General features: G+C 35.2%; 1 protein-coding gene and 1 long non-coding RNA gene across 2 annotated transcripts in view; one reads left to right on the forward strand and one right to left on the reverse strand.

Moving 5' to 3' along the window:
* GLRA3 (glycine receptor alpha 3) overlaps positions 316 to 26,515 on the reverse strand; it is a 59,393-nt gene continuing 33,193 nt past the window's right edge. The window contains exons 5-8 of the mRNA XM_021397157.1: positions 17,410 to 17,547; positions 9,257 to 9,471; positions 7,843 to 7,989; positions 316 to 906 (exon numbers count right to left, since the gene is read on the reverse strand). Coding sequence (XP_021252832.1) covers positions 598 to 906; positions 7,843 to 7,989; positions 9,257 to 9,471; positions 17,410 to 17,547 — 809 coding nt within the window. The 3' untranslated portion in view covers positions 316 to 597. The remainder of the gene's footprint in view (positions 907 to 7,842; positions 7,990 to 9,256; positions 9,472 to 17,409; positions 17,548 to 26,515) is intronic.
* LOC110399034 overlaps positions 9,270 to 26,515 on the forward strand; it is a 34,107-nt gene continuing 16,861 nt past the window's right edge. Inside the window, exons 1-2 of the long non-coding RNA XR_002438841.1 lie at positions 9,270 to 9,396; positions 23,721 to 23,864. This is a non-coding gene — a long non-coding RNA (uncharacterized LOC110399034). The remainder of the gene's footprint in view (positions 9,397 to 23,720; positions 23,865 to 26,515) is intronic.

A 26,515-nucleotide genomic window follows, 5' to 3' on the forward strand; every position in this document is an offset into this window, starting at 1 on the left:
TTCAACACATACCCAGGGGACTGATAATAAGAAGCATACTGAATAAATTATATTAATTAAATGTGTCAGCTGTGCTCATTGCAAAACCACACATCCTGTCCTTAGAACAAGAAAAAGTCCTTAAAAACTAAACTCAAGTAATTTATCATTATCTTGTAAAATTGAAATAAAGGTAGGAAATACTAGTATATTCTCTAGTACCGTGGGATTTACATAGACTATTCCGGATTTTTTATTTTTTTTTTTAATTTAAAATACATGAGAGTTTAAAAAAAATTAAGGAACATCAAATGGTCCTGTACAATTATACCACTATGTAACAGTATGTATAAACACTTGGCAGTAAATCTTGAGTAGAGAGTGATTTACATGAGTTGCTAATGTTTAGTTTGATCCAGAAAGTTTGCAGTTGCAAATGTCTTCTCTGGTTTCATTCTTCCATTGCACTGTGACTGGGCATTTCAAGCTAGGCAGGCTCTTTTTCCCCTCGTCAGTGCTTTTTGCCTTCCTAGTCACTCCTCACATGCATGTTTGTTACAGAAAGCCTCCTGTTGACCATGGCAGACAGATCTCTATGGACTACAAGCCTCAATCTTGTTATTGGTGAATGTCTTCATGCCTTATGATTTTGTAAATTACCCAGTAAAAAATGTTGAAAATCAGAAAGGCTAATGGGAAACAAGCTCTGGAAATTGTGTCTATCTTCTTGGCTCTGTCAATGAATACCTTTCTCATCTCATCAGGGCTTTTAGGTGCAGCTTGAGCAGGATTATTTGGCCCCTTTTGTGCCACTCCATCTTTTGCTTGCATACATGGCCCCACTCCATATGCTGTAAAACTGAACTGACTTTCCCGTGCATCGTCATCCTGTAGTGAAAAAAAAAAAAAGCAAGATTTTACAGAAATCTTACCAGTTGATAAATATCATTTACTGCACCTTCATCTCAGAGACACTTTTGAATCCCCTGTTTAAGCGGTTGAAATTTCAGCCCAAAGTGCATATCAAAATATTGCAGCAGCTCTAATGAGCCCAGAATTTTTCTACTTGTTTGACTTTGTAATCTATTTAGAGAAAAGAAAAATCCTAGTAAATGAGTTTACTGGCTTAGGAAACTAGTGATAATCAGGCATCCATCTTCTGATTTATTTTCTTTTTCAGCATTTACAGTAAATATCTGCATTCTTCACCTGGGCAGACTTCACATTTCTTTCAGATGACAGCCATTAACTCTGTAGGTTGCTTAGAAGGATGGGATAGCTTCTAGTGATACCCATCATACAAGTAGTAACAGTGTTCATTAATGAGAATTATGCCTATTTCATCTTTGTGTTTTGTTATTTCTGATGTTCTCTGTATGTCAGATAAAGAGAATAATATGTAAAGTGTCTTAGTTTGCAATAGCAATGGTATAAAATATTTAAAATAAAGTTAGTATCTTAAAAATGTATGAAATAAATTTTAAAATAAAATGAATGAAACCTGGATGCCAGATTTTCCTTCCAAACTATTTTTCTGACAATTAAGGTAAAAACTGGCATTAACATTCTGAATTCAGCAAGATGTGAGTGAAAGCAGATTTAAATCACAAGGTACAAACCCAAAAGTTGTTGATCTGAAGCCATGTATGTTTTCATAGCATAGATTTCTGGAATGTGGCTTCTGACTGGAAACATAGTTTGTACATCTCTTTACCTGGTTATAAATATTCTCAATAAAGGAGGTATAAATGCAGAGTAGTAAATAGACTGTGAAGCCAGCATGAAATTTTGTTTTGAAATACATTTCAACATACTGTTCTACTGTATACGCTACTGAAAGATAGTTCTATGATTTTGATAGCATTTGCAATTAAAAAATATATTTTCCTTTTTTTGTGTGTGTCTAATTTAACCTACTTGTTTTAAGATTCTAGAATTCTCTGAAGCATGACAAAATATAACATATATTTTATTAAAAAATATTTTGGAAAAACATTTCTGTAACTATTAAAATATAGGAGAGATGGAGTCGATTTTTCTGTTGAAAAAGAAATTTTGATATTTTGAAACTCTTCTCTGCCTAAATTAAAATGATAGAAACTTTTAGTTTATCGCAGTAAGTAGAGTAATTATTGTTTTGGTTCAATAATTCTGAAGCTTTTCTGTTTTATTTAAACCTCTTTATTTTTTGTGCTAACTTCTCACTTAGCGTTGTTTAAATCTCAGCTTCAAAACTCTCAATTTAGAAAATGCCAGTGCATTTGAAAATGTTTATGAATGGGTGATCAATTCTGAACATAATAAAATTTTGAGTAAGCAGTACTTGCTAGAAGAAACATTTAATTTCTTCATTTAAAAGTTATCAATTAAGTTCGTTAGCAGTATTAGTTGTATCAGTTATTGGCAAGAGAATGTATATAAACTAGTAAGTCTGAAGTGAACTAGTTGGTAAACAGCATGAACATTCAGCATGGCTGAATCACCCAACTGCTGTACTTGTCGTCTAAATACAACGCTTTTTCATATATGTAAACTGAATAAACTTATAGGCTACTATAATTCACTGAAACTACTGTACTTTGAATCCGTATAATTCTTATATAAAAAACTAACAAAAAAATAAAGGAAAGTAACGTGAAAGCGAAGGATGAGGAAAAAATCATTGATTTACTTCAATATGGAGATGAATAACAGAAATACAAAATGTTAGGATGAAGTTTGATGACGTGATAAAACAAATTACTGCAGTCATGTTCCTCTCCTGTCAGAAGGGAACAGGAAATAAAATTTAAATAGTAGTTGTATTCCAGAAGTGTTGTAGTGATGTCTTCCATTTAACAGGAGTTACAAATACAGTGGGTATGAGAATTTATGCCATACTTGCCATTTCAACAACTCTACACACACAAAGATCTGTAAATCGGGGCTTAAATCTTCTCGTGTTTCTCCAGAAGATAATGTTTATGATTGCATCACCTCAAAACAATTATAAAATAATTCTCCTGAGTAGCAGCTATCAGTTGGATATGTTTTCAGGATGAGGCACTCCACGTTGATTTTAGTGTCCTTGTTCTATGCCTACCTGATTTGAGCAATCCTCTAAAAATATTTTTAAATGCCAAGTCCCTGCTTATTTTTCACTTGCAGACATCCTGAACATAATCTACAGGCAGGCTGATCAGAAGTACTTGCTGCTGTTGATGAATTGAGGTGAAGGCCCTTCTAGGAGTCTAGCACAGTGAATGTTGGATGGATGGTGTCTCCATGATGGCAGGCAGGGTGGTTGGAGCCTGCCAAGTCAGGCTCAAGTGCTAGGACTATAATGCATATGCAGGAAGGAGCACCTTCCGGAGCATTGTAACATGCCAGGTACCACCATAATTATTTTCTGGGGTACCAGCTGGAATATCTAAGATGTAGTTGGAAGCTTTCCAGCAGGTTCATAGTGCATAAAAAGCATTAATTAGGCCTCAGATTCGTATCTAAGGGTGCTCTTGAGAAGCAGAAAAGATGCAGTTATTACTATTGTTGATAATAACATTTGAGTGCTTTTTTGAGGGCATTAATATAAAGTGACAGCAGTACTCCATGTGCTCTTATAAACTGATTTGGCTACAGTCCTTCTTTTTGACTGGAAATATTTCTGATAATCCGTGTGTTGGTCACAGCTGTCACAGCTGTTAAAGTCATCTAATGGAAGTACCCTGTATATTTTCGTGGGATAGTGGATAGTGGATCTTGGAAAAGTCCATTGCATTTTGGGTGATTTTTTTTTCTTTTAAAATGTAATAATGAAGCTGTTTTGTGCGTGTGTGTGTTTGTTATACTGCATAATAATTAAAAAAAAAAGAAAAAATATTTCATTTTTTATTTTAGATAAAACTTTTTAAGTTTTAATGAAAATGAGCTTCAATAAAGCTGTGGTATGAATGTGCTTTTCACACATACTGCTTTGGTACTAGCAATTTAAAAGTTATTCTGTGTATAGCTACATGTAAATATTTTATTATCTCTATCAACATTACTGTGATCAAAGAATGATAATTTTAGATAACTTTTTTTTATTTAGAAAAACAGAATTTTTTCAAGGCCCAAGGAAATCTTTATTGTTCTAGAGAATACTCATCTATAAAGGAACAGAAAGCTTTCAGTTTCTGTGGCCATATGACTATGCTGCTTTCTGTTCATATATTTAATAATACATATCTCTTGAGGAGTAATATGGATAAATCCGAAAAATATCTCTGTGGCCTTTTGACTGTGGGTTTTGATAAGAGCTTGAGGATTTATTTGGAGCTGTGGCTTTGGTTATTTGAATGCTATTGTTAACTATTTAATTGTTCTGCACTGCAAACAGCTTGGTTTTAAACACTAATCTGTTACCAATTTGTTCCCCCTTAAACTGATGTCACTGTTTCTTTAAAATAGCAGAAAACAAAATTTTAATATGTTTTAATCCAGATATAAACAGATCAAAATAGATTACAAAATTAATGAGACAGATACCTTTCTTAACATTTCACGTCATCACATACAGGTAGCAATGAATGGAATCCACATGGGAAGACATTATCTCAGACAAAAGGACAGGGCCTCTGTTAATGATTGGATATCACATTTTGACAAATGGGACATCTTCTTCGTAGTTTACCCTTAAATTTGTACTGTAGATTTGAGGCAAAATCCCGTCTATAGGTCCTGCACATCTCAAGCCATTGCTATGCTGTAATGATTCATTGATTTCATTTCCATCAAGAACTCCCTCAAAATACTTTCATCAAAATGGATGGGTGGACCAAAAAGAAAACAAAAGAAAAGAGGCATGATTACCATTAAAGACAATCTAGTTCGCATGTCTATTTTCCTCGCTAAAGATACTGTGATCTTTAGATTTTGGAAAATAGAATTAAAAGATTGACTATTCCTGAAAACTAAATATCTTATTTTAAAAGCTAATCTAAAATCAGTGTTTTTTAGCATAGGTACGCAGTTCATGTTTTTTTTCCCCACATAGTGTAAAGAAAAAGCAATGATCATAATTATGTTTTGGTAGTCTTATATGATTCTTCTAATTCTGACTTCTTTCATTTGTTTCTCAAGACCTAAAGGAGACTACATTTAAATAAACAGTTCACATTCATTCATTCTGAAAGTGTTTCCATTACATCAGCAATATAATATTTGTGAAACTTGCGTTCATTGGCTAGATTTCCTTCCCAGACTGAGTTAAAGCACTATAGATCAGACGCTGACTACCAAATGAAGTCTTAAATTGGGAGCAAAGAAGTATTTTGCTATTTCTGTAATTATAAAGAAACAAGAAAAAAATATCCTATACTTATTGTGATGCCTGTTGGAAAAAAAGCAACGGATAGATTGCATATTGTGCTGCAATAGCTGCTTTTATTTGTGAGTGTGTTTATAGCAAAATCCAATTTTGTTATAAATCCCAAGACTTCCTCACATCAGCTGCAAATTTTTGTCACTTCTATGGGAATTTTATTGGGTTTCTAAAAAGCAATTTACCTTTCAGTTATTTGGAATCACTTCATGTGAGGTCCATAGTTACAACCATGAAAGCGGTAGCCAGAGGGTGCAGTTATACCTAAGAACTGTCTTTGATGTTGCTGTTACCATTGTCCAGGAAGAGAGGCTGCAAATAATGTACTAAGGCAGCGTAAGAAGAAAGCAGTGACTTTAGGTAAGAAAAAAAAGCTTAAGTAAAACAGCAAGGATGGATGAGCTTTAGATGCCAAAACGTCTTGATGTAGCTCTGTACATTGTACTGTGTACAACTGTATAATATTCCTTAAAATTCAATTATTCTTATTTTGTTTGCCACACCCATTTACTAGAGTTTTTTTCTGAGTTTGATCATATACTTTTTAGGTGTATTTATTTCTCCTGTTTTTCATTAGTATTAAGAAAGAATAACCAATTATTCTGATTAAATTTCTGAAAGATACCAAGCTCAGAAAAAAAGTAAATCTATTTGAGGGTATGTTTGGAACCACAATGTAATCCAACAATTTGAACAAAGAGTCAAAAAAAATACAGAGGGATAATCAGTACGTGCATACATAAGGTACTGCAATTAGCACAGAATAATCAACTTCAAGAGAGAAAATGGTTCTGCAGTAGTTCTGGAAAAAGACATGGAATTTATGGAAGATCACAATCTTGATATGAATGAATCTTATGCTGCTGTTTAAAAAGGCAAATAGTGAACTATTTTGGATAATCGTGTATATAACTTGCAGGATTTGATCCTTTGACTATTCTCAGGTATTTCTGCCTACTCTTTATGTTGAAAACATGGCTTTTAGGAACTACGTGGCTTACAGAGTTTCCAGGGAAGGAGAATGACAATGAGCAAAAGTGTGAGAAATATGCCCTTAGGGAAAACCTTTTTCAAACTAGTCCAGCAAAACAATTCCATTAAAAATAGACTGAAAGTACAGTCATATGAAATATCACTCAACACAGCTGTTTCTATTTGATACTTAACACATTTGCTGTGGCCCACATGCCCCCTGCCCAGTAGTCCGTACCCACCCAGCCTATCCCCCACAGTCCAAACCCTTGAGCAGCTTTTAGTGAGTTGCCATATTTCCAGCTAAACACCCTGCCACAAAAATACTGCTTTCCTTCTTTGTGTCTCAGAGGGCGCATTTTTTCTGCTGCTGTCAGAAAAAAAAAAAGAGTATGCATTTCATGGGGACAAATTTTGAAAGCAGGTACATGCAGTCTGAATCATCCTCTAAGCAACAGTAAATGAGTTTCTGTATGCACCTGAACAAGTCTGAACACACAGGAAGAGACAAATGTACAAAAATGTCATTTTCATTTGATTGTCTAGCCTGCCTTTTAGCAGGGACTCTTGCTAGTTGACACAGCTTAGATGGGCTTTCCAGAGTTACAGATTTTCAACATCTTCTAAGTAGAAAGGAAAAAAACTTGGAAAATAACCTCTTAAGAGTGATGTAAGGAGTAAATTCAGGTTAGTCTTCAGGAATGAAAGATGCCTGAACTCGTCGTGTTGCTACAGTCAGACTTTCATCCACATTATAGGTATTGACAGAAAGCCAGTGAAAAGCTCTATGTGACAGCAGTGGTGGGTACTCATTGAATGAGAAGGCTGAAGAAGTATTTTCTCTTTGAAAAATCAGAAGTAGGTATTTTTGCATGCTGTTGTAAAACATTTTGCTTATCACAAATTTAAACTTGTAATCTTAGTTGCTAGACTTCACATATTAGCAGTGACTTCCTTTTACAGTAGTAGATGGATTCTGCCATAAAATAAATATAAGTAGCCATTGCTCTATTAAAGCTCTTTGCTAGTTGTGTGAGCAGTTTACACTAAATTGACATAAGGGAAAATACCCTTTTCAGCCCCTTAAAAAAATGTATATCCCACAAATAAAATCAATTAAAAATTAATTTTTATGATAAAATACATAAAATATAGCTGTTAAATCTTTGAACTGCATACTAGAGTGAAATTAAGAAACAATATTTGTTGAATCTTAATGCTGTACAAAGTGCTGCAAGTACCAGTCATGTTCATCCTCTGAAGAATAATCTGACTCTTGTAACAGCAAAATTCGTGTTTGTGCAGATGGCTCCCACATGGCCCATGCCTCATTTAAAGCCCTCTTAATCCTTCTTTTGAGAATTCAAGTTGGATTTATGCAGCACGTAGTCCTCTTGGTGACCTTCTGCCTAGAGTGAATTTTATTCTGTGCTGCCATTTCATTTATATTGCCACTTTAAGCAGCAGTGTGTTTACCAAACTGAGCCCATATCCCAGCATAAATCAGTGCATCAGACTCCCTTCAAAGCTGTAAATACTGTTAGCTTTACCTTGTTCTTCTTCCTCTTCCGTCGGAATCGCAAGAGTTCTTTATGCTGCCTTGACACAAAATTTACAGCTGCATATTCCAGAAGTGCAGAGAATACAAAGAGCAGACACACAGCCATCCAGATGTCAATTGCTTTGACATATGACACCTATGAAGAAAATAGAGCAGAAGACTGAATATTTTCAAAGCACAGATGTAAAGTTTAGCATTTCATGTCAGGAAGAAGTTCTAATATCTCCAAATCCCAACACTCTTTTTTGAAACAAAACTTTCCATGAAAATTCAATAATGAGAGAGATAACAATGGAATACTTATATTTTAATTATTAGTTTTCAAGTGTCATCTTTCACAAATGTGCTTACTGTTTTTCCCCCGAAAATCTTCTCTTAATGTACCATATATTTTATCATAAACCAAATAATCCACAAGGATTATGTGCTCTTCCTCCATTTCTCCCAATGAGATCTGTGAATGATGCTAAGAATTACTCTGTTATACTTATTAAAAATTCCCAGATTAGAAATTAAGTGAAAGAAGGGAGATGCAAAACTCTGATATGTTCATTTTTCTGCTAACATAGGCAGAGTAAATTAAAGATATAGATCTAAATTAATTCTGTATATTTTGACTTAGTGGAAATACTGAAAATGAGTTACAGAACTGATGAACTCACTGCAGTCCTTCATTGCCAAGCTCAGCTGCAGGACATAATCTGGACTGGGAATATAGAACCCTCTCTGTGTAGAAATTTACAAGAGTTTTATCGTTTAAGACAACAGAGCTAGCATCAGGCCTCAAGAATGTGACAAATACAACTGCATCTCTCTTTGGTAACCTCTTACATTCTTACTTTTCTGAGTTTTTACAGTGTTTCTGTTGACACAACACTCAGAGATATTCAGATATATTTACATGAGGTAGAAAGCACATTCACCTCTGTTAGAGCTTTTTGTTTCACCTAGAAAAATGTAAGCAGCAACCTTAAAAATTCCATGTTAAAACTAATGCTGAAGTAGAATTTGTTTGTTTTTGTGAACATTTTTTTCCCTCTCTAACTGCAATGAAGCTGGTCAAGGAGTAACAAATGAAATGAAAAGCAGTCTTTAAAGCAATTCCCTTTAGAAAATTCAGTCATATTTGGTAGCACATCACTAGATACTGAGATCCAGAAAAGGATAAGATAGTTAATCGCTATCAAGCAGCGCTCAGTAGTACAGAAAAACATTGTTCTTATCGCTTGCTGAGGTTTATGGTATTTAGCATGCGGTTGGATAAATATTTCAAAGCTATTTACCTCCTTCAGAATAGTAAGTGTTATTAATAAAAACATGTAAGATTGACTTAAGGAGTCTATTTGCCACATAAAGTTATGTTTTTGTATTAATGCAGTACATGCAGAGGAAATTTCGCCTACCTTTGGAAGTGATGCTCGTGAACCTGAGCTTTGTGTTGTCATGGTCAGTACAGTTGTTATGCCTAAAGCCACTCTGGCTGGAGCTGCATCCATATTGATCCAAAATGACACCCAGGAGAGAATCACGATCAAGAGACTTGGTATGTACATCTGGATGAGATAGTAACCCATCTGTCTCTCGAGGTGAAATCGGACTTCAATACATGTAAACTTTCCTTTCATAACAAAGAAGAAATATTCAATAGAAATATATTGTTGTCTATAGAGTGTATTCTGCATCAGATATATTTCTTCTATAACAAATGGTGAATGTTTTAATTCCCTTTCTGTGATTTTTAATGTGTGCATTATGCCATTACAAAAGGAGTAACTGCTGGAAAGAAAGTGGACTGAAAAGCCATAAATTTCAGAATTCAGTAAGCTCTGGAACACTTGTTTCCTTATAAAAGCAAAGAGATGCTAGAGACACAAGTTGTTGTGACGTAAGGAAGTTACTCTGTGTGATCACATTTGTTATCCTACTTCATGTTTGGAAGTACTATTGGCTGCAAAGAAAAAGCTTGCACTCCCATTACGCTTTGATTCAATTTTATGCTGAAGTAGGTTTTTTTTCTATATTCCAGTGAATTGGGGGAAAATGTCCTGGTGACAACAGTGCAGGTGCTAGGTCATCAACAAGAGATCCTGTTAAGTATTTCCCTTTACCTCCATTCAAATTGTTTCAACTTAAAAACAGAGGACTTGCAAATGGGCTACTTTAGGAAACTGATTGACTGGTCTGATTTTTCTGAGTACTAAGCATCAAGCAATTTCTACTGATTTAACTGAACTAGAACAAAAAAACTACTGTCTGCTCATAGAAATGCCACAACACGTGTGACCAGGGTTTTCTCTTATCTAGATATTTTACTCCGTAAATTGTAGATTTTTTCAGAGATACTGACCAGATCTCATTATATTTTCTAATTCTACTCGAGGGTTATATCAATCAGACATGAATGGCATTGAAGGTAATGCTATTACTATAAATACTGTATATCTGAAAGAGTTTATCATAGCAAGAAATATATATTTTATGGATTTCTTACTTTATTTGAATAAGAGTATTTCCTAATTTCAAATTTAACGTAGAAAGACATTTAGTTACTTATTTCTTAATTGATAAAAGACTTTTCTGCTTTATTATGTTTTCCAGTAGTTTTTGATAGCATTTTCCTAATCCAGCTTTATCTGCCAAAATGCTATTTTATAAGAAATGCTTCCATTATCAGTGCTTTAATATTTATCATATTAACAACATTTATGTATCAGATATATGAATGATTCAAAGAATAAGCTTCTTCTTTACTCAGTATACTATATGTTGTGCTCTAACATTAGCCATACAGAAATGAATACAAGATAAAGTTAGACTGAAATGTTTTTATTCCAAGCATAATTAGTGCTTGCAATTATATTCTGAGCTTTGCTGTTTTTGTAGTATTTCTTTTAACAGGCCCCTAGTTATTTCTATAGTGCTATAGTAAATTTCATTGTGTGAAATTTTTATTCTGCTGAGGAACACAAAAAAAAACCCATCAACAATCCACCATATTAACAAAGGCAGTACTTCTAAAATTCCATTAAATGCACAAGATAAATTTTAAAATGATATGATTTACTGCAGGAGTTTTATATCTACCAGCTCTATCGTTATTTCCACTCCTAATTGTCAGTGTTTTCTGAATACTACTCCACACCCCTGAAGTCTGCGTCCCAAATCCTTGGTCATCTATCCACCGTTCCAGTTTCAAAACTGATTTCTGCTTCAGTCAAGGAATGAAGTCCTCATTTAGTGAAGTGAATGGAATTTTGCTGTCTACTTCAGAAAGGGGCAGGAATTTTCCCCACAGTTTCTTTTCCAAAATGCTGCCGACAGAATACTTTAAGCAATTCAGTGCACTCCAGCTAACTACCCAAAGTTCTGTACTATCTGGCCGTTGTCAGAAGTACATTACTTCAAGTTGGTTCTTAACCTGAAGATTTATTTTTATTTTATAGCATCTGAAAATTCAGCATTCTTGAACAGTAGAGGTCCCTTCTCCCTGTGAACATTTCATTGTCTGTATTCTTTACCTACAGTAAAGACTCTTTACTTCACTGGCTCAATGCCATATGCCATAAACTCTCATTATGTTGTCTCTTATAATAATGAGCATAAATATAAACATGATAATGGGCATATAAGAGAGAATCTTTGAAGAAAATGATCTAACTTTTTATGTGATGTTATCAGTTATAAATCAGGATGCCATTACTGTTTGTAATGTAGTTTAGATCATGAAAGGCTATTTCTCTGCTTTATCACAGCTGTAAAATATTTGCTCTTTTTCTTCTCTAGAACTCCCTCCCAGAACCTCCCCACTTTTTGGCCTTTCTTATAAAGCACAGAAAATACTATTTGATTTGACCATATGTATTTATAAAGTTACAGTTATTGCTCTAAGATAACATTTCTAATATCACCAAACTCAGATATCTGAAAAAGTGGAGATAGGAAAGTCAGTGTAAGACAGATCATGGCAGGTCTCAGATATCACAGTAAATCATATTATTATGGAGTGACAGGAATTCCAGGTATCAATCAAATCTAAGCCTCTTACAAAGCCATTTTATATGATGTCATATCAGCAAGAATTACAGTTCAGCTTGCAACATTTTATTCTAGGACCTCGTGCTCATCTTTCAAAACAACTTAGGATAAAAGAAGGAGCAACAAAGTCAGTAATGTATGCATAACTTGAGTATCAATGGCTGTTGTTTGTACATCGGATATACTCAGAGAAGAGGTAGGATAAGAGATCTGAGTCTTTTTGCTGAGTATCCAAGTGAGTGTGATTTAATATAAAAATCTCAGCACAAAAATACCTACCATGCTCCTGAAACAGAAGCAAAAAATAGTATATTCACTCAAATGTGGATTATATTTACATAGCTTTTCAGGTTTGTTTGAACAAAGGAGAAAGATAGGAATAGCTGTGGATAACAGAATCCTAATAAAACAAAAGTGATTTTGAGTTAAAGGAGTTCAACTAGATAATATAGCAACCACAGAAGAAGAGAAAAAAGAGATTATGAAAAGGCCAGAATGAGATCTGAATGATGTGTCAGAGGAATTATACTGAAAGATGTAAATCTCTTTAACTCCACTGAATGTGTGACTTAATATTCTTGCCTTCCTCTTAGGCCCAGTGAGTTTCTGTACATTCCAGTCCATGTTAGGAGCTGATGGAATTACACTGACATTGGGATTTCCCCCTCAGCTGTAGTCTGCTTCCCAGCCAAGACTGCTGTGTTCCTCCTCTCCTCTGTTCCCAAGTAATGCTGAAGAATTAACTTAATAGGTGACAATTTCCCAGGGAGACAGGTGGCTACCCAAATAGAAAATCCTCGGTTTCTGTGCAGATTACTTGGCTTTCTCATCCATGGAAGACATCAGAGGAAAAAGGCAGCAGACAGAAGCCAGTCTCAGCAGAGACCATTTGAAGTAGTTGTTGGTCTAAGTGTGGAAAGGATAATGTTAGTTTTTGCCCTTCCTGGCTGAAATAAGAACCACCTGCATAAACTTGGCCGATGAAGCAGAATGGAAATACAACATTGACACTAGCAGATGTGAGCTTCAGCTAGGAGGCAGCCAGCAGAGGCTGTGCTGTTTTTTCCTAGCTGAAGCCATCATCCAGCTGTGAGCTCCTCTTCTTTTTCTGTAGTCCATTTTGAATTCAAAGTCAGGTTAGCTGTGGTTTAATGGTTGACTGGGTGCTTAAATGGATCAGAAGAGTCACACTCATGCAGTGGTCTCAGCCAGGGAAAGAGAGACAATCAGCTGAAAGCACTGCACTAATAATTCATTCTCAGTACATTAGAGGTGAGCACTAGTTCAGGATATAAAATATCCAACAAATATGTCAGATGTTGGATGTAGACAAACTAAGGCCTAACATCCAGCCAGTCCAAGGGCCAGAATTTTACTAGCTGTGGAGATTTGCTAAAAGAGTCATAAAATTCTACTGTTATCATAAGCCTCTGTTCCAGCACTGCAATTTCCCCTTTGAAAAACAGCTATAGGCTTGGGTCTAGCATGGGATTAAGTACTGATAAAGAACAGAAAAGAGACTGAGACTTCTTTAGTGATTAGAATGTGCTCAGCCTAAATGGCTGACTTAGATTTAGAGCTCCTAATGCAATGTAGAGTAAGATTCTCTTAAGCATAAGATTCTGGGTCTATGGTTTTGGTACAGGAGTCTTTGCACATAGGTTGCTTTATGCAGTGGTTTTGTAGACAGAAAATGTGAATTTTATATGGATGAAATAGAACATCCAGATAATGCACATTTGAAAAAAAAAAACAAAAAACCCTCCCTGGGTGGGTGATGGGGGAACACATAACCTGCAAGATCTATCTGTGGTTCTACCTACATCTTAAATGGAGAATTAAATGACATTTCTAATGTGCTATGGTGGTAGTCCTAGAGAGAGGATCAGAACAAATAGTATCTGGAATAAGTCTCAAGATGCCGTTTGACTGAATATTCGGTTTGTATAAACTGATGCAAGATGGCTACTGACCATTATGACTTTCACTGTTTTGTAATGATTAATATCTTGGAGTTCACAGAACCACAGAATCACAGAATTGTAGGGGCTGGAAGGGACCTCTAGAGAACATCTGGTCCAGCACCCCTGTCAAAGCAGGCTCCCTAGACCAGACTGCACAGGTAGGCGTCAAGGTGAATCTTGAATATCTCCAGAGGAGGAGACTCCACAGCCTCTCTGGGCAGCCTGTTCCAGTGCTCTGTCACACTTAACTGTGAAGCAGTTCTTGTGCACATTTGTGCGGAACTTGCTATGCTTCAGTTTGTGGCCATTTTCCCTTGTCCTATTGCCACACACAGCTGAAAAGAGACTGGACTCATCCCTTTGCCTCCCACATCTTGGATATTTATAGACATTGATCAGATCACTTCTCAGTTCAATTTCTTACTAAAGCAACCTTCTCCAGTGCTCCATCATTCTGACAGTAAAGAAGTTCTTCCTTTTGTAAGTGTGGAACTTCCTGTGTTCTGGTTTCAACCCCAAAAAGTTGCAAATCCATGGGTTATAAATCACTACTACAAACTCAGAAAGAGTCTCTTAGGTAGCTGTCAAATGACATGGGGGTTAGAGTTCTTGTTGACAGAGAAAAGCACCAAAGCTTGGGTCTCCTTCTTTAGGCACTGTCATGTTAGTAGCAAAAGGGCCCAATGTAAGGCATTGTCAGTAGTACCTGGGACCTAGAAGAAACACAGTCTGAAGGTTGTTAAGCAATTTATTTGGCTTTAAGAGGAAAGTAAAAGGAGACCATGAGAAAAGACTGTGTATGGGCAGCATATGTTAAGAAGTTGAATGGGGAAGATGAAGTTAAGGAATTGGGCAGATCATCAAGATTGCAGATTTACCAAATTACAGATACAGAGACATCAGAAATGGTCCTATACAGAATCTACCAGTTCTGCTGGTGAGCAGCAGCCATGTCCGCGCAGTTTCCAGGATTGCTGCATATGAAACTTTGAGCAAGAAAAACATCAGTAGACATAACACAGCTCTGAATATTATCAGTCAAGATTATCAGTAGTGTAGTACCCATGGTGAAGGAGTTAAGTAAGTTTTCAGTGTATTCATTTGTACTTGCTAGCCGATGTTCATTATGTATGAATTTATGTCTATGTATGTTGGTCTGTGCAGCCACTGGTAGTTGCAATTGAAATTAAAATTAGGTGTTCCATAAAAGCCCAGGGAAGTAACACATGTGACATAGGAACTGAATGAAGTCAGGGTAAAGCAAGACTATCCTTGTAATGTTAGAAGTCACTTATTACTTTTCTGGTTACTACGATTTCAATTCATTTTCCAAATTTGTCACTGCAGATAATGCCAGTGAATGCAAAAACAGATAAAAATAATCATAAATGTCATTGCATCAACTCAAACACAAGACCTTGTGAGCCATTATGCTGTGCTGTTGCTGAAACCCTTACATCCCTATATTTGGAAGCACTTTTTTTTTTTAAGCAACAGTTACAGCAATCCATTTTCAATTGGACATGAAACTCTAATGAGGCATGCACTGTTGAGTTCTTACATACTGTCCTGAAGCTCCAAGTTAATTAGTTTCACAGGGAGATTTAATTTTTTTTTTTCTGTTCTACAGAATGTCTCTCAAAAGCTTTCTATCCTGTGTTGCACCTAAATTTAAACAGGAGATTGTTATTTGGTCACATGAAATGAATTATATGGGTATTTCTTGTGGAGTAGCCTAAAGGTGTATCTGTCTGCAGAATACGTGCTCAACCTTCTAGTTTTTGTTGTTGCTGCTATCTTTTTCTTATGTTTTAATAAAAAATATTTTAAAAAGAGGTTTTGTTACGTATACACATTATTATATGTTTTATATGAGTAAGTGCAAAAATACTGAAAAAATAAAGTTTCTGTCAAAGTCAAAGGTTTAAACTATGATGATTTTAATGAGAGTTCTCATGCAAACTATACGAAGTATGATTCCATTCTGGATGAGAATTTTGGAGAGAAATCACTGGAAAGTCTGACATTTAAAAACAGGGTTCCATTCAATATCTAATTAAGTCCCACAGTAATATTGTAATTCCTGAGTTAGAGATTTTTGATGCATCATATTAACCGTTCCAATGAACTTTGGAAAAATATGGAGAATACTTTCCACCATAGATTGTTCTTTGACAATACCATTATATGGTTTATGGAAGTACAGATACAGGCACATGTAAACAGCACAAAAGCAAGAGAGCTCTGAAAATGAAGCAGTGGTTGCCTTTATCTCTAGAAGACAGAGACAAAACATTTAAGAAAGTTTTCTTGTCTGTCTTAGGGATTATGCTAAAAAGAAAGAAGGAATAATATTAATTTAAGCATTATTATTAACAAAAGTATGTTTGAGTGGAAGAATTACCTTCCTGTGGGATATGTATCTCCAGTTCTGGAAGCTCATCAAGGATTAGATGGATATTAGTATTTGTACAGTAAGGGTGCAAATTACATATTTTTAATTTGTTTTAGAGAACACATTGAATGTAGGTATTAATATCTCTCCACTCTAAATAGAAATCATTAGAGAACCTTTCTACCATATTCACTCTCATATTCAGTATCCTAGGGTATCAAGGCAGCTGTGATATATTCAGTGTTGAAAAACACTTTTATTTTATTTTGACTGCAACAGGACATCCTTTATGAATGCTGCCTGTTGAATTTTCTACCCTCTGTCAATTCAGCAGAATCCAAATAAACTGTTTGAAAATTAAATTTCAAGTTATGTTTAACATATCAATAACCACATTGGAGAGCAGACTTTAAGAGAGAGTGGATGAATGCAAGAATCCTAATTGCGTGGTTTGTTGGTTTTTAACTGCAGAAGATGGTAGCTATGCACTTAGCATTTGCTATACGTTTTTTAGATGGTTATTATGCTTGTGATCATCCAGTTTTCAAGGCAGTCTTGCTTACAGTTAGAAATAAAATGACTAAATTAGTAATGATAAAACTTTGTTTTTCCCAGTATTCTAGAAATGATGAGGTAAACATAACATCATGATTCTACGAAGATTTCAACTCAGGAAGGCCACATCTGGTTTGGACACTCATCTATTGTACAATAAGGATACTTTCAGCTTGTCTGCATTTTTCCCTTGCTATTAAGAACTAGGGCAGGGATAGCTGCTTGGAAGAAGTAATGGAGGCTTTTCCTGATGTAGCCAGGCAGACTTCAGTGCACAGCATGTGGACTCTTTGATCTTCACAGTGCTTCAGATTCCACACTGTATATGTGGTTATAGCACTTGCTAAAAAAAATGAAGATCCTGACTGAATTTCTTATTATTTCAAATATATATTTTCTTAAGCTTACTGAAATAGAAGTTTGCTCAGCTGCTATGTACTTTTGTTTCATTGTGTCAATTACTTAAGACGACCTTGCCCTGAAAAATGCACCTGTATGATTCAATTTTGTGAGTTCAATGAGAATATTAAATAAATAATTCTCTCCAAAATAACAATAAATGTAAAAAGATGGCTTTTTGGCTTTAATCACTAATATGCTTTCCTACCTGTATTGTAATGCTTGGTGCAGTAACACAAATCCTTTTCTTCTTTCAAGAGAAACTGTGGCAGGGTGAGACCTTCTGCTACTTGAACTGCTCCTTTTTCTTGCCATTCAAAAATGAGATCATTCATTGTGTATCCAACTAAAAAAAAAATAAAAATAAACTCTAAGTCAGTTGCAAATTTGAAAGGCAGGGACATATCAAATAGTGATGACTTCAGCAAATGCCATAAAAGTAGAAAATACAGCAGATCTCTTTGGACTAGTTAATCAAAAAGCATTATTTGCCATTCTAAGCCATACTGAACTAGGAAAAAGGAAAGCCATTTCTATGGATTCTTTTTTGAAATCTTAATAGGTAGCATCAAAATGAGCTATATTTAGCTTGTTTTTATATATTTATCATTCCTTGCCTATAGACAACAGCCCCATCACTTCTCCTTCTCATTCTATATGGAGTGAAATTCTGGACTGTCAAAGTTATGTATGTATTAATTTAGATTCAAATTATTGAAACAATCAATATTTATCCAGCAGTGAGGTATTAGTTGAACTGAAAAAATACTTTTCTCTGAATCTGGCACAAAACATGGAAAAGCAATTAATCATAATCTCACATTAGCTGACTGTGAAGAATGAAGTGGCATTCAATATTCAGATTCCTGTATTTATTCTTACCTCTTGGATGTGTGATTAAATAAAACCTCAGCATTTGTAGCTGAAGTACTAATCAAGGGGCAGACCTTGTAAAGAGCAAATAGTTTTTCCTTCGTATTCCCATCTCTCAGCTGAATACGTGCATGGGCTTTCAATGGGGAAAAACTGTTCTATATCCTCTGTATATATGTCATAAAATATATCTCTGGCATTCTATTCCAAAGTTTTTCTTGATAAATTGTCTGCTTGTGACAACTGAAAAATAAATTGCTTCCTATTCTCATTAAGGTTTCATTTAGTCTTTCTCAGGATCTAATGAGTTTGGACAATGTGAGATTTTAAGACTGAAATCTAAAACTGAGTGGCTTCTGTTGTTGAAATAGCTTGAACCACAAGGGTACACTTGACTCATGTATAATAGATTGAAGCACGAGGAAAAGAATGGAGTCATTTTTACATGTAAATTATACAGCTTTCACGCATTTAGCTTCTTTGCAACATTTCTTTTCTGCTTTACTCCAAAGCCAATGAGCTGTTAAGAATAATTTGCTGATAAATGGAAATGTCTTTTAACCTTTCAGTAACAATGTGGTGTTTAAATAATAGTGTTCAGAAAATACTGAAATTTTGAGTTATAGAGAGGGAAATAAACTCTCTGTTGTGCAGACATAAATCTTTCCCCTGTTGTATTCAATGACTTCATTACTCTTTGAATACATCCACAAATACTATTCAGTCATACTGTTCTGATATACTGGCCTCAAATCTGAAATACTTCATCCTTCCTGATCTGTCTTTGTTGAATGTATCTGTACATTAAGAATCAGTGATTATAAATTTAAAGCTGTTACCAACACCTTCAGAATCTTTCTGTTTCTTTTGGAGAGTACCCTTAATACAAGGTTTTCACAAGCACTTAGAATGATGCTGGTTTATCTTCTTTGGTATTTTGTTGGGGCTAGATGAATATGCTGAAAACAAACCCATACCCTTTTAAATTAGTCCTTCAATAAGATCAGATGTTACTTAAGACATCACATGCATGTATTAAATATACTTTCTTTCATCTATACTTGCATAGATGATACTAAAACACAGATTTAAAATTCAATATCAAATGTCACAAACTAGAAAAATTCAAAAATATAGCTCTTATCAAACTTTGCATGTATTCAGAAAAAAGCAGTTGTGTGTAAAGATTATCATTTGAAGCACGTAGATTATGGCTAGAAGTGATATCCCCTGAGTAAAACTCATTGAACTGACAAGAAACAACTGCTGTGTCAAAATGTATTTCACTAAATCAGATTCATTCATCTCTAATGCATTTTTAACTTCAAATATTTACTCTGTCCACTAATTCTTCAATAACATAATATATTAAAAATAGTAAGTGTATACAAAATACTGATATAATAGTTTATTTTTACTGTCTACATTTTAAATATCCAAATACAGCTTTAGCATTCAATACTGTAATTCTAGTTTTGTAAGACCATACTGATACAGTAAATGTGTCTTAAAACATAGAACAGCTTAGTGGAGATGCAATTTTATGTTATTCAAAAAAAAAAAAAAGTATAATATGTATCTTATTTCTACTAGATGTATCAGCTTAGTCTCTATTAACATTTTGTCCCATTATTCAATGTGAAATGCAAACAAACAAATGTGCCCGATGAATTAGTGAAATCTAAAGTCAAATTAATTTTGAATATTGAACTGTTTGATAGCACTAATTTGTCTCTGGATTTTCTTCATTGAGCAGTGTTATCTATTGCAGGTATCCTTGATTTTCTAAATGAAAATATTTTATTATTTCATACAATTCCAAACAATTTGATGAGCACATTCTTTTTTCCATCTATCACAACATTCTTTCATCTCTGCATGAAAAAAAATCAAGAAAGAGTACAGTGGAAAATATCTTGTTATTTGTACATATAAAACAAAATCAGAGAATTTGTAAGAAAGAAGTGCAAAAAAAAAAAACTGCAAATCCCAGAATATTCTGTGCAAAAAAGAGCTAAAAACCCATATTGTTCTGTGTTATAGTTTTTCTTCAGGAGTAACAGGAATACTCGTGGAGCTAAATGAGCTTCCTTGTTATCTCAAAACAGTAAAATATTTTTGTTTCTTAGCTGCTTTCATGAAGAAGACCTGCTGCACAGCACAGTAGTTAGCACTCAGTGCTGGTGGTATTGTTGTGTGCATGGGGCACGGATGGGGAAAAGAATATCTATGAACGTATGGTATTTAAAACACAGCCTAGTCATTACTATACAGTGGTTTAAATACAATAACAATTTAAGTGCGTGGTATTTTATAAATAAGAAGCCTAAATATCAGATCTGGAGCATGGTAATTTTGTGAGCTCTGCTGAATAATGTAACTTATGTTTCCTATTGAAGTGGCCCAGCAACATGAAGACATTGTGGCATATTTTGAAGTTACCTCAAGGTTCAATCTCAACAACAATGACAAGTAGAGACTTATGATCTTGATATGAATAGGGCACCAAAGTGCTTAGTAACATCAAATGCAGGGTGCTGTGTGCACAGCAAGTAACAGAAACATAGGGAGCTTTGGTAAGGAAAACTTTGGAGTCTCAAGGTCAGAGTGTTATTTTTCAGATTCAGGATCCTAGAATTGCCAGTCATAGATGTTTACAGTATTGAAATTATGTGGATAAATTTAAAATCCTGAAGTCACCACTTGAGTTCACTGGGGCTATATATATCATTCATGCATATGTATGTGGTGAACTGAGGCTTACATTTGCAAAATGGAAATCTGATTAGATACTGTAACAAAGCAGGTCTTCGGTAGAATGCATTTACTTTACTCAGCTGCAGAATAAAAAGTACACTCAGCCATCTGCTGCTGAAATAACTTGTACAGGAATGAAAATGAAGGTGAATAAAGTAGTTCACTGCCTATACAAGATCAGCTACTCTTAGCTGAGCAAAGATGGATGACCAAAGTGAGTAATGGGTATTTCTTGTGCTAGGTTTACACAGCACCATCTACACTGATCAAGCTCATAATTAGAGATGAGTGTTTCTGAAACACAACTGCAGTTAAAAATAATTCATCTGAATGCATCTGTATTAAATAGTAAAATTCAGCTAGACAGATATTTTCTCTGTATGGTGTCAAGTTCTGCTTGATACTCTTGTTAGGAGAGCGAAGGCCCCATTAACTTAGTTATGCTTTTTATCTATGCCATGTACATACTCTAAGAGTGAGAAAGTAGGGCATTGTTGAAAGAAGCTCTGTTAGCTTCTACATTTGACATCACTGATGTACAGCTTGTTTCACTGCCTCTCAGTGAGTTCTCCTTCTAGTCTGTAGGATTCTTTTACAAATGGAGGAAAGAGTATGTTCAAAAAATAGGAAACTGCTATAGTGAGTGACCCACAATGTTTACTGAGGCTCTGAATAAGTAGAGTGCATTGACTTGGCAGGATGAAAATGTGTGAAAGAGGGTCAGGTGCTGCGAGAATAAGTGCGATTTTATTTTCAAGTATGCCACTTTGCATACAAGGGAAGGCAGGAGAAAATAGACAAGGAGGTCTAATGGCAAGTTAATCAAAGAATGAACTAGAAATCAGCAAACCTATAGAAGTACATTACTAGTTTCTGTGTGAAAAGACTATGATGTGGTCTTCTATACTTAGAGGCAGTCAGATGTAACTGGCAACTGTTTCTTCCTAGATTAACTGCATGTTTTCTCCCTTCCTCCTGAAATTACAATCAACTATTTTGTTTTAATTTGCTAGTACAATCTTCTGTGATGCTAGATGACATAGAAAGGCAATAAGGGCCATTATAACAGGTTAAGGAAGAGGGATCATTGTGATTTTTAGGCTCCTACTGATACTTGACTTCAATGGGAGGTTAGTAGCATTGCAGATGTTGTAACCTCCGCATCAGTAAATGGAGAGAGGAGTTTTGGAGTTTTTGTTGTTCATAGAGATAGTTTGGCCTAAAAAAATAAAAGGTAGGTCTTGATATATATGAGACACAAACCTTAAAAATAAAGCTATCACTTCTGGGTCAGGAAGTCTCAAGTTGCTAGAAGTATATCAATGTAGGAAATGGCAAGAAAAAAAACACATTGCTTTGTTGAAGAGCAGTTCAACAGGACTGATTAGGTTGCATTAATACTATGTTAACTGGAAGTCTGAGGTCTTGCACATCTGTAATGCAAAAGCAGATGGTAAATTGTTGGTAAATATATGACAAGACTATAATCCCAGAGGGAGACAGGTGCCAGATGGAGAAGTTCTCAGGAACAGTCACGAATTGCATGTATGTATGGCAGTGTGGCCTTTCAGCAAACAGCTTTTTAAAGAGCTAACTCATTTTCTACATCCTGACGTGATTTTGTGTAGCTACTAAAGCACGTACTGGCAGACTGAGACCTCTGCCTGAGATGAATATAAATAACTGGCAAACTAAGTAGAATTTAGAATTAATTGTCAGCATAGAAGGTCTGAAACAATTAGTAAAGTTGCATATGGCCTGCAGAAGTTTTTCTTTAAATCTTTAGATTATTACAGAGCTTGTGATTAATGTGAAAAAATGAAAGCAAAACTCTGATGGTGGGAGGAGGTGGAAAAGATAGGAGATGAAAAGTGATGATCAGGACATTTGCTTGGAACATTTGGTGTAGCTATTTGAGTAACCTAGGCATCAAATAAAATTAAACTGTAGTGACAGTCTATTTAATTTATCTACCTAATCTACACAGAACAAGACTGATATACTCGAATCTTCAGCCAGCATTGAAAATTTTCTAGCTAAATTGAACATTTTCAGCATGTGCAGTTACAAGCTTCAGGAAAGATTCAAGGGAAAAAGAATGTAATCTTACTGAAATAGTTCCAAGTAGCAAGGACAATCATAGTGCCTACAAGAGAGAAAACCAGACTGTTCTCTTGGGCTTGCTCATCTTTCCCAGAAAACATTATCTTTTCAAAAATGTATTGACAAACTATTACTAACACTTGTAAAGAAAAATGAAATCCTTGGAAGAAAATGTCAAGGATTACCAGCCAGAGAAAAACGAAACTTGGTATTCAAGAGAAGTAATTCCCATGAGTCCTCAGTAGTCCACACATACTTTACCAAAATTCTCTTGACAAATCCAAGATTCTTGCTGACTGTCTTACTTGCTTTCCTTACTTACTTTCCTTCTAACCACTTTTAAAGTACATTGCAAACCATGAAGAATGACTTCTGATGCAGCTGAATATCAGTATATCTTGTAACTTTTTTACTAATTCTGTTCTATTCCTGAAAACTTTGCTTCTCATTCATCTTCTTAAAATACATATATCCACATTAAAACCTAGTTTGTTTCCTCTTCTTCAATAAACAAACATGTGAATAGCATTAAAAGAAAACAAACAACAAATTGAATATCTAGCATTATTGTACTAGAAAGTTTGGTTTGACTAGAGGTTTTATTTTCTGTTTCTTTTAAACCCTGTGATTTATCTAAACTCCATTCTCGTTTTTTAGTGTTTTGTAAGATACAAGTGAAAGAGCAACATTGCATTTATTCAGCAAACTGAGCAGTTCTGTAGGCACCCAGCCGAGGAAAGAGCTACAGTCATGCTGACTAGAGTAATTTCACTGCTTTTCCATTAGGCATCCCAGCAGAGTGTCTCCAGGACAGGCTGCCTACAGATTATGGTTGCAAAGAACACAGTAGTTTTGGACTGTGCCCTAAATTCCAAGCAAGAAAACACAGGGAGGACTTTTCAGATCTAATTAATCTGGCTTCAGCTTTGGGTAAGTACAAATTCTTCTAACATAAGTTACCCACTTACAATATTAGCTTTGAAAATCAACTGTGTTGTGATTGTTGGCTAAATTTATTCTGGATTACCAAGAAAGCATTCTTCTATGTAACAGGTTTATCCTTACTAGATTTTCAGAAAAGAGCAGCATTTCAGGCGCAGCCCTCTCCCACCTCTCTCAAACCTAATACGTGCTAAAGTCTATAAGTTTTCAGGTGTCAGTTTTATATTAGTTTTTGTGGCTTCAGCATCGGTTGTAGGTTCAGCAGCAATTGTACAATTGCTCCTGCCCTTTCATCCTGTGTTAGCAGGGAACTGAGGGGTACGGATATCTATCTCTTGGTAGCTGTGTATGAGGTCTCACTTTAGATATACACAGTAGGTTGAGTTACGCTGGTACAGAAGCCTGTACTCATTCAGGTATATACCCTAGGATCACTGGCAGGTAAGAAATACAGCCCTGGTCTATCACTTGTTATCTGTGTTTTTATGGGAAAGTAGTAATGTGCGCATCATTTCCCATGATGCAGACTACCTGTTGGCCTGCCTTTCTATTTCAACAGTCTCTATCTCTCCAATTTAGAGGTTGGGAGGAAAGAAACTGTACTGCTCAGGTAATAGTGTTATGCTATAATGTATAGTTTAGAGTCAATTTTCTCTAATATCCCCCCAAATGGGAGATGATTGCTTAGAAAGACAAAAAAGCTCCCATAAATCAAAAGAGGGGGAAGGTGATTTTTTAAGAGAGACAAAGCATCAAAAGAAAATGATTTTTATCCCTCACATATACTGCTTTTCATGGCATGTTTCTTCCATTGTGACTGATATAGTCTTTTAGTGGTACTATTGGTTGAAGATTTAAGAATATTGAATTTCAGATGAAGTTATAATACAACATATATATAATTGTAAAATATGAATCAAACAATGCTGTGAGAAAAAAAAAAAACAAAACCTAAGAAGATAGAGACAAGAAACTCTAGCATATAAAAGAAAAAAAATTCTTTCTTGTGAGATAGGCCTCAGAAATAAATATCTTGCTGACATTTCTTTGTGTCTTATTCAAGCAGAATAAAACTAAAATTATCTCACAAGCCTGTAGGCTGCCCCAGCATGAACTATAGAAATGTGGAAGGGATTATATCCTAACTGCATTTTTGTTTCTTTTCAAAGATACAAAAGCAGCTCATTCTATTTTTTGATAAATATTTGATAAAATAAATACTTTTGAAATAGAATACATTTCCACTTAAATCCTTTTCATCTGTTTCAAGATGTATGTGAAGGGGCAAATGCAGCTGCATTTGCAGCTGACCTTGGAAAAACCATTACAAGAGACACATCAAAACACAACTATCATTTGAGGAAAAAAGCCATACATGAGTTTTCGTCTTAGGGCTTTCTGTGCTGGAGCAATGGTATCAATATCGATGGAAAACATCTATTACTGAATAAAATTAGTTTTTTATGGTGGAGAAAAAATCTACAATTTGTCCTTTATAAGTAATTGCCAGCCTTTCTCTGTGACCTTGAATGGTGGCAAAATGAACAAGAGAAAGATGAGTGGTTTGTTAGAAATTCTCCAGTTTGCTTGGTGTCACGTGCAGGCACAGTTTAAAGAAATTCTGGGATTAATAAACATTGTAAATTCATTTTTGTACTAAATCCTACCTAATTTGACACTCAGTGGGAAGGACAGAAGTGATGCTCATTTTAAAAAGAAACCTCTGGAAGCATGGTTGCTTCTCTTCAGTTCCTGCCACTGTTTTTCTTTTTATAAAACAGCCTGGTGATTGGATAATTTACTCTGGACGTGAGAGGTGTGTTCTCAGTTTCAAAACCCACATCTTCCTCTTCCCTGGACAGTGCATCAACCATCATGACATTTGCTTCAGTGCCCTTGTTTGAGCTGTTTTACTGTGCACCACAGAATGTAGAAGTTGAGAGATTCTTTGGTGACTTTATGGTCTCTGGGCTATTTCAGTTCTTTCTTCAGGAGATTTTATATGATGTGTGAGAAAATGCTGTAAGTACCCATCTTCCTATTTTCTTCTGTAATTTTAAAGAGGAGTGGAAGCCTACTCTTAGGCACTCCCCCAAAGTGTCTGATTCCCTTCCTGTACTCTGGGATGAGGATACTGGTTTGAGACAGATGACCTCCTGCTCTTGAAGGTCTAGGAGTCTGGAAATTGTGCCACTGTGCCCACCTTCTTTGGATCTGTCTCAAGGCCACTTCTCTCAGCTTCAGGGAATCGTTGACTTGTTCATGCAAACCTAGCAGATATCTAAGTGTAGCCAAAGCTGACATACTGCAAGATTTTCTGCCCCAGGCCAGATAATTTGGCCATAGTCCCTATTTTTCAACGTCTGTTGTTACAGGTAACACAGAGTTAGACAAAGTAACACTTCCTTGTGAAATCAGATTTGATTTTTCTCTGTAACTAAAAGATTTTGAACATCTCAAAACGGAGCAGCCATCTGCATTTTGTTCAGCAGTTCTTTTATGAGCATTATACTACTCTCTGTACTACCTGATTGTGCAGCAGGGAATTTACACCCACTGAACTGAATGATTAAAAACAAGACTTTAGTGAAAAATGTTCTGCTGGAAAACACATTAAGACATCCACAGTGCTATTCAAC

This window comes from Numida meleagris, chromosome 4, assembly GCF_002078875.1.
Source record: "Numida meleagris isolate 19003 breed g44 Domestic line chromosome 4, NumMel1.0, whole genome shotgun sequence".
Lineage (NCBI taxonomy): Eukaryota > Metazoa > Chordata > Aves > Galliformes > Numididae > Numida > Numida meleagris.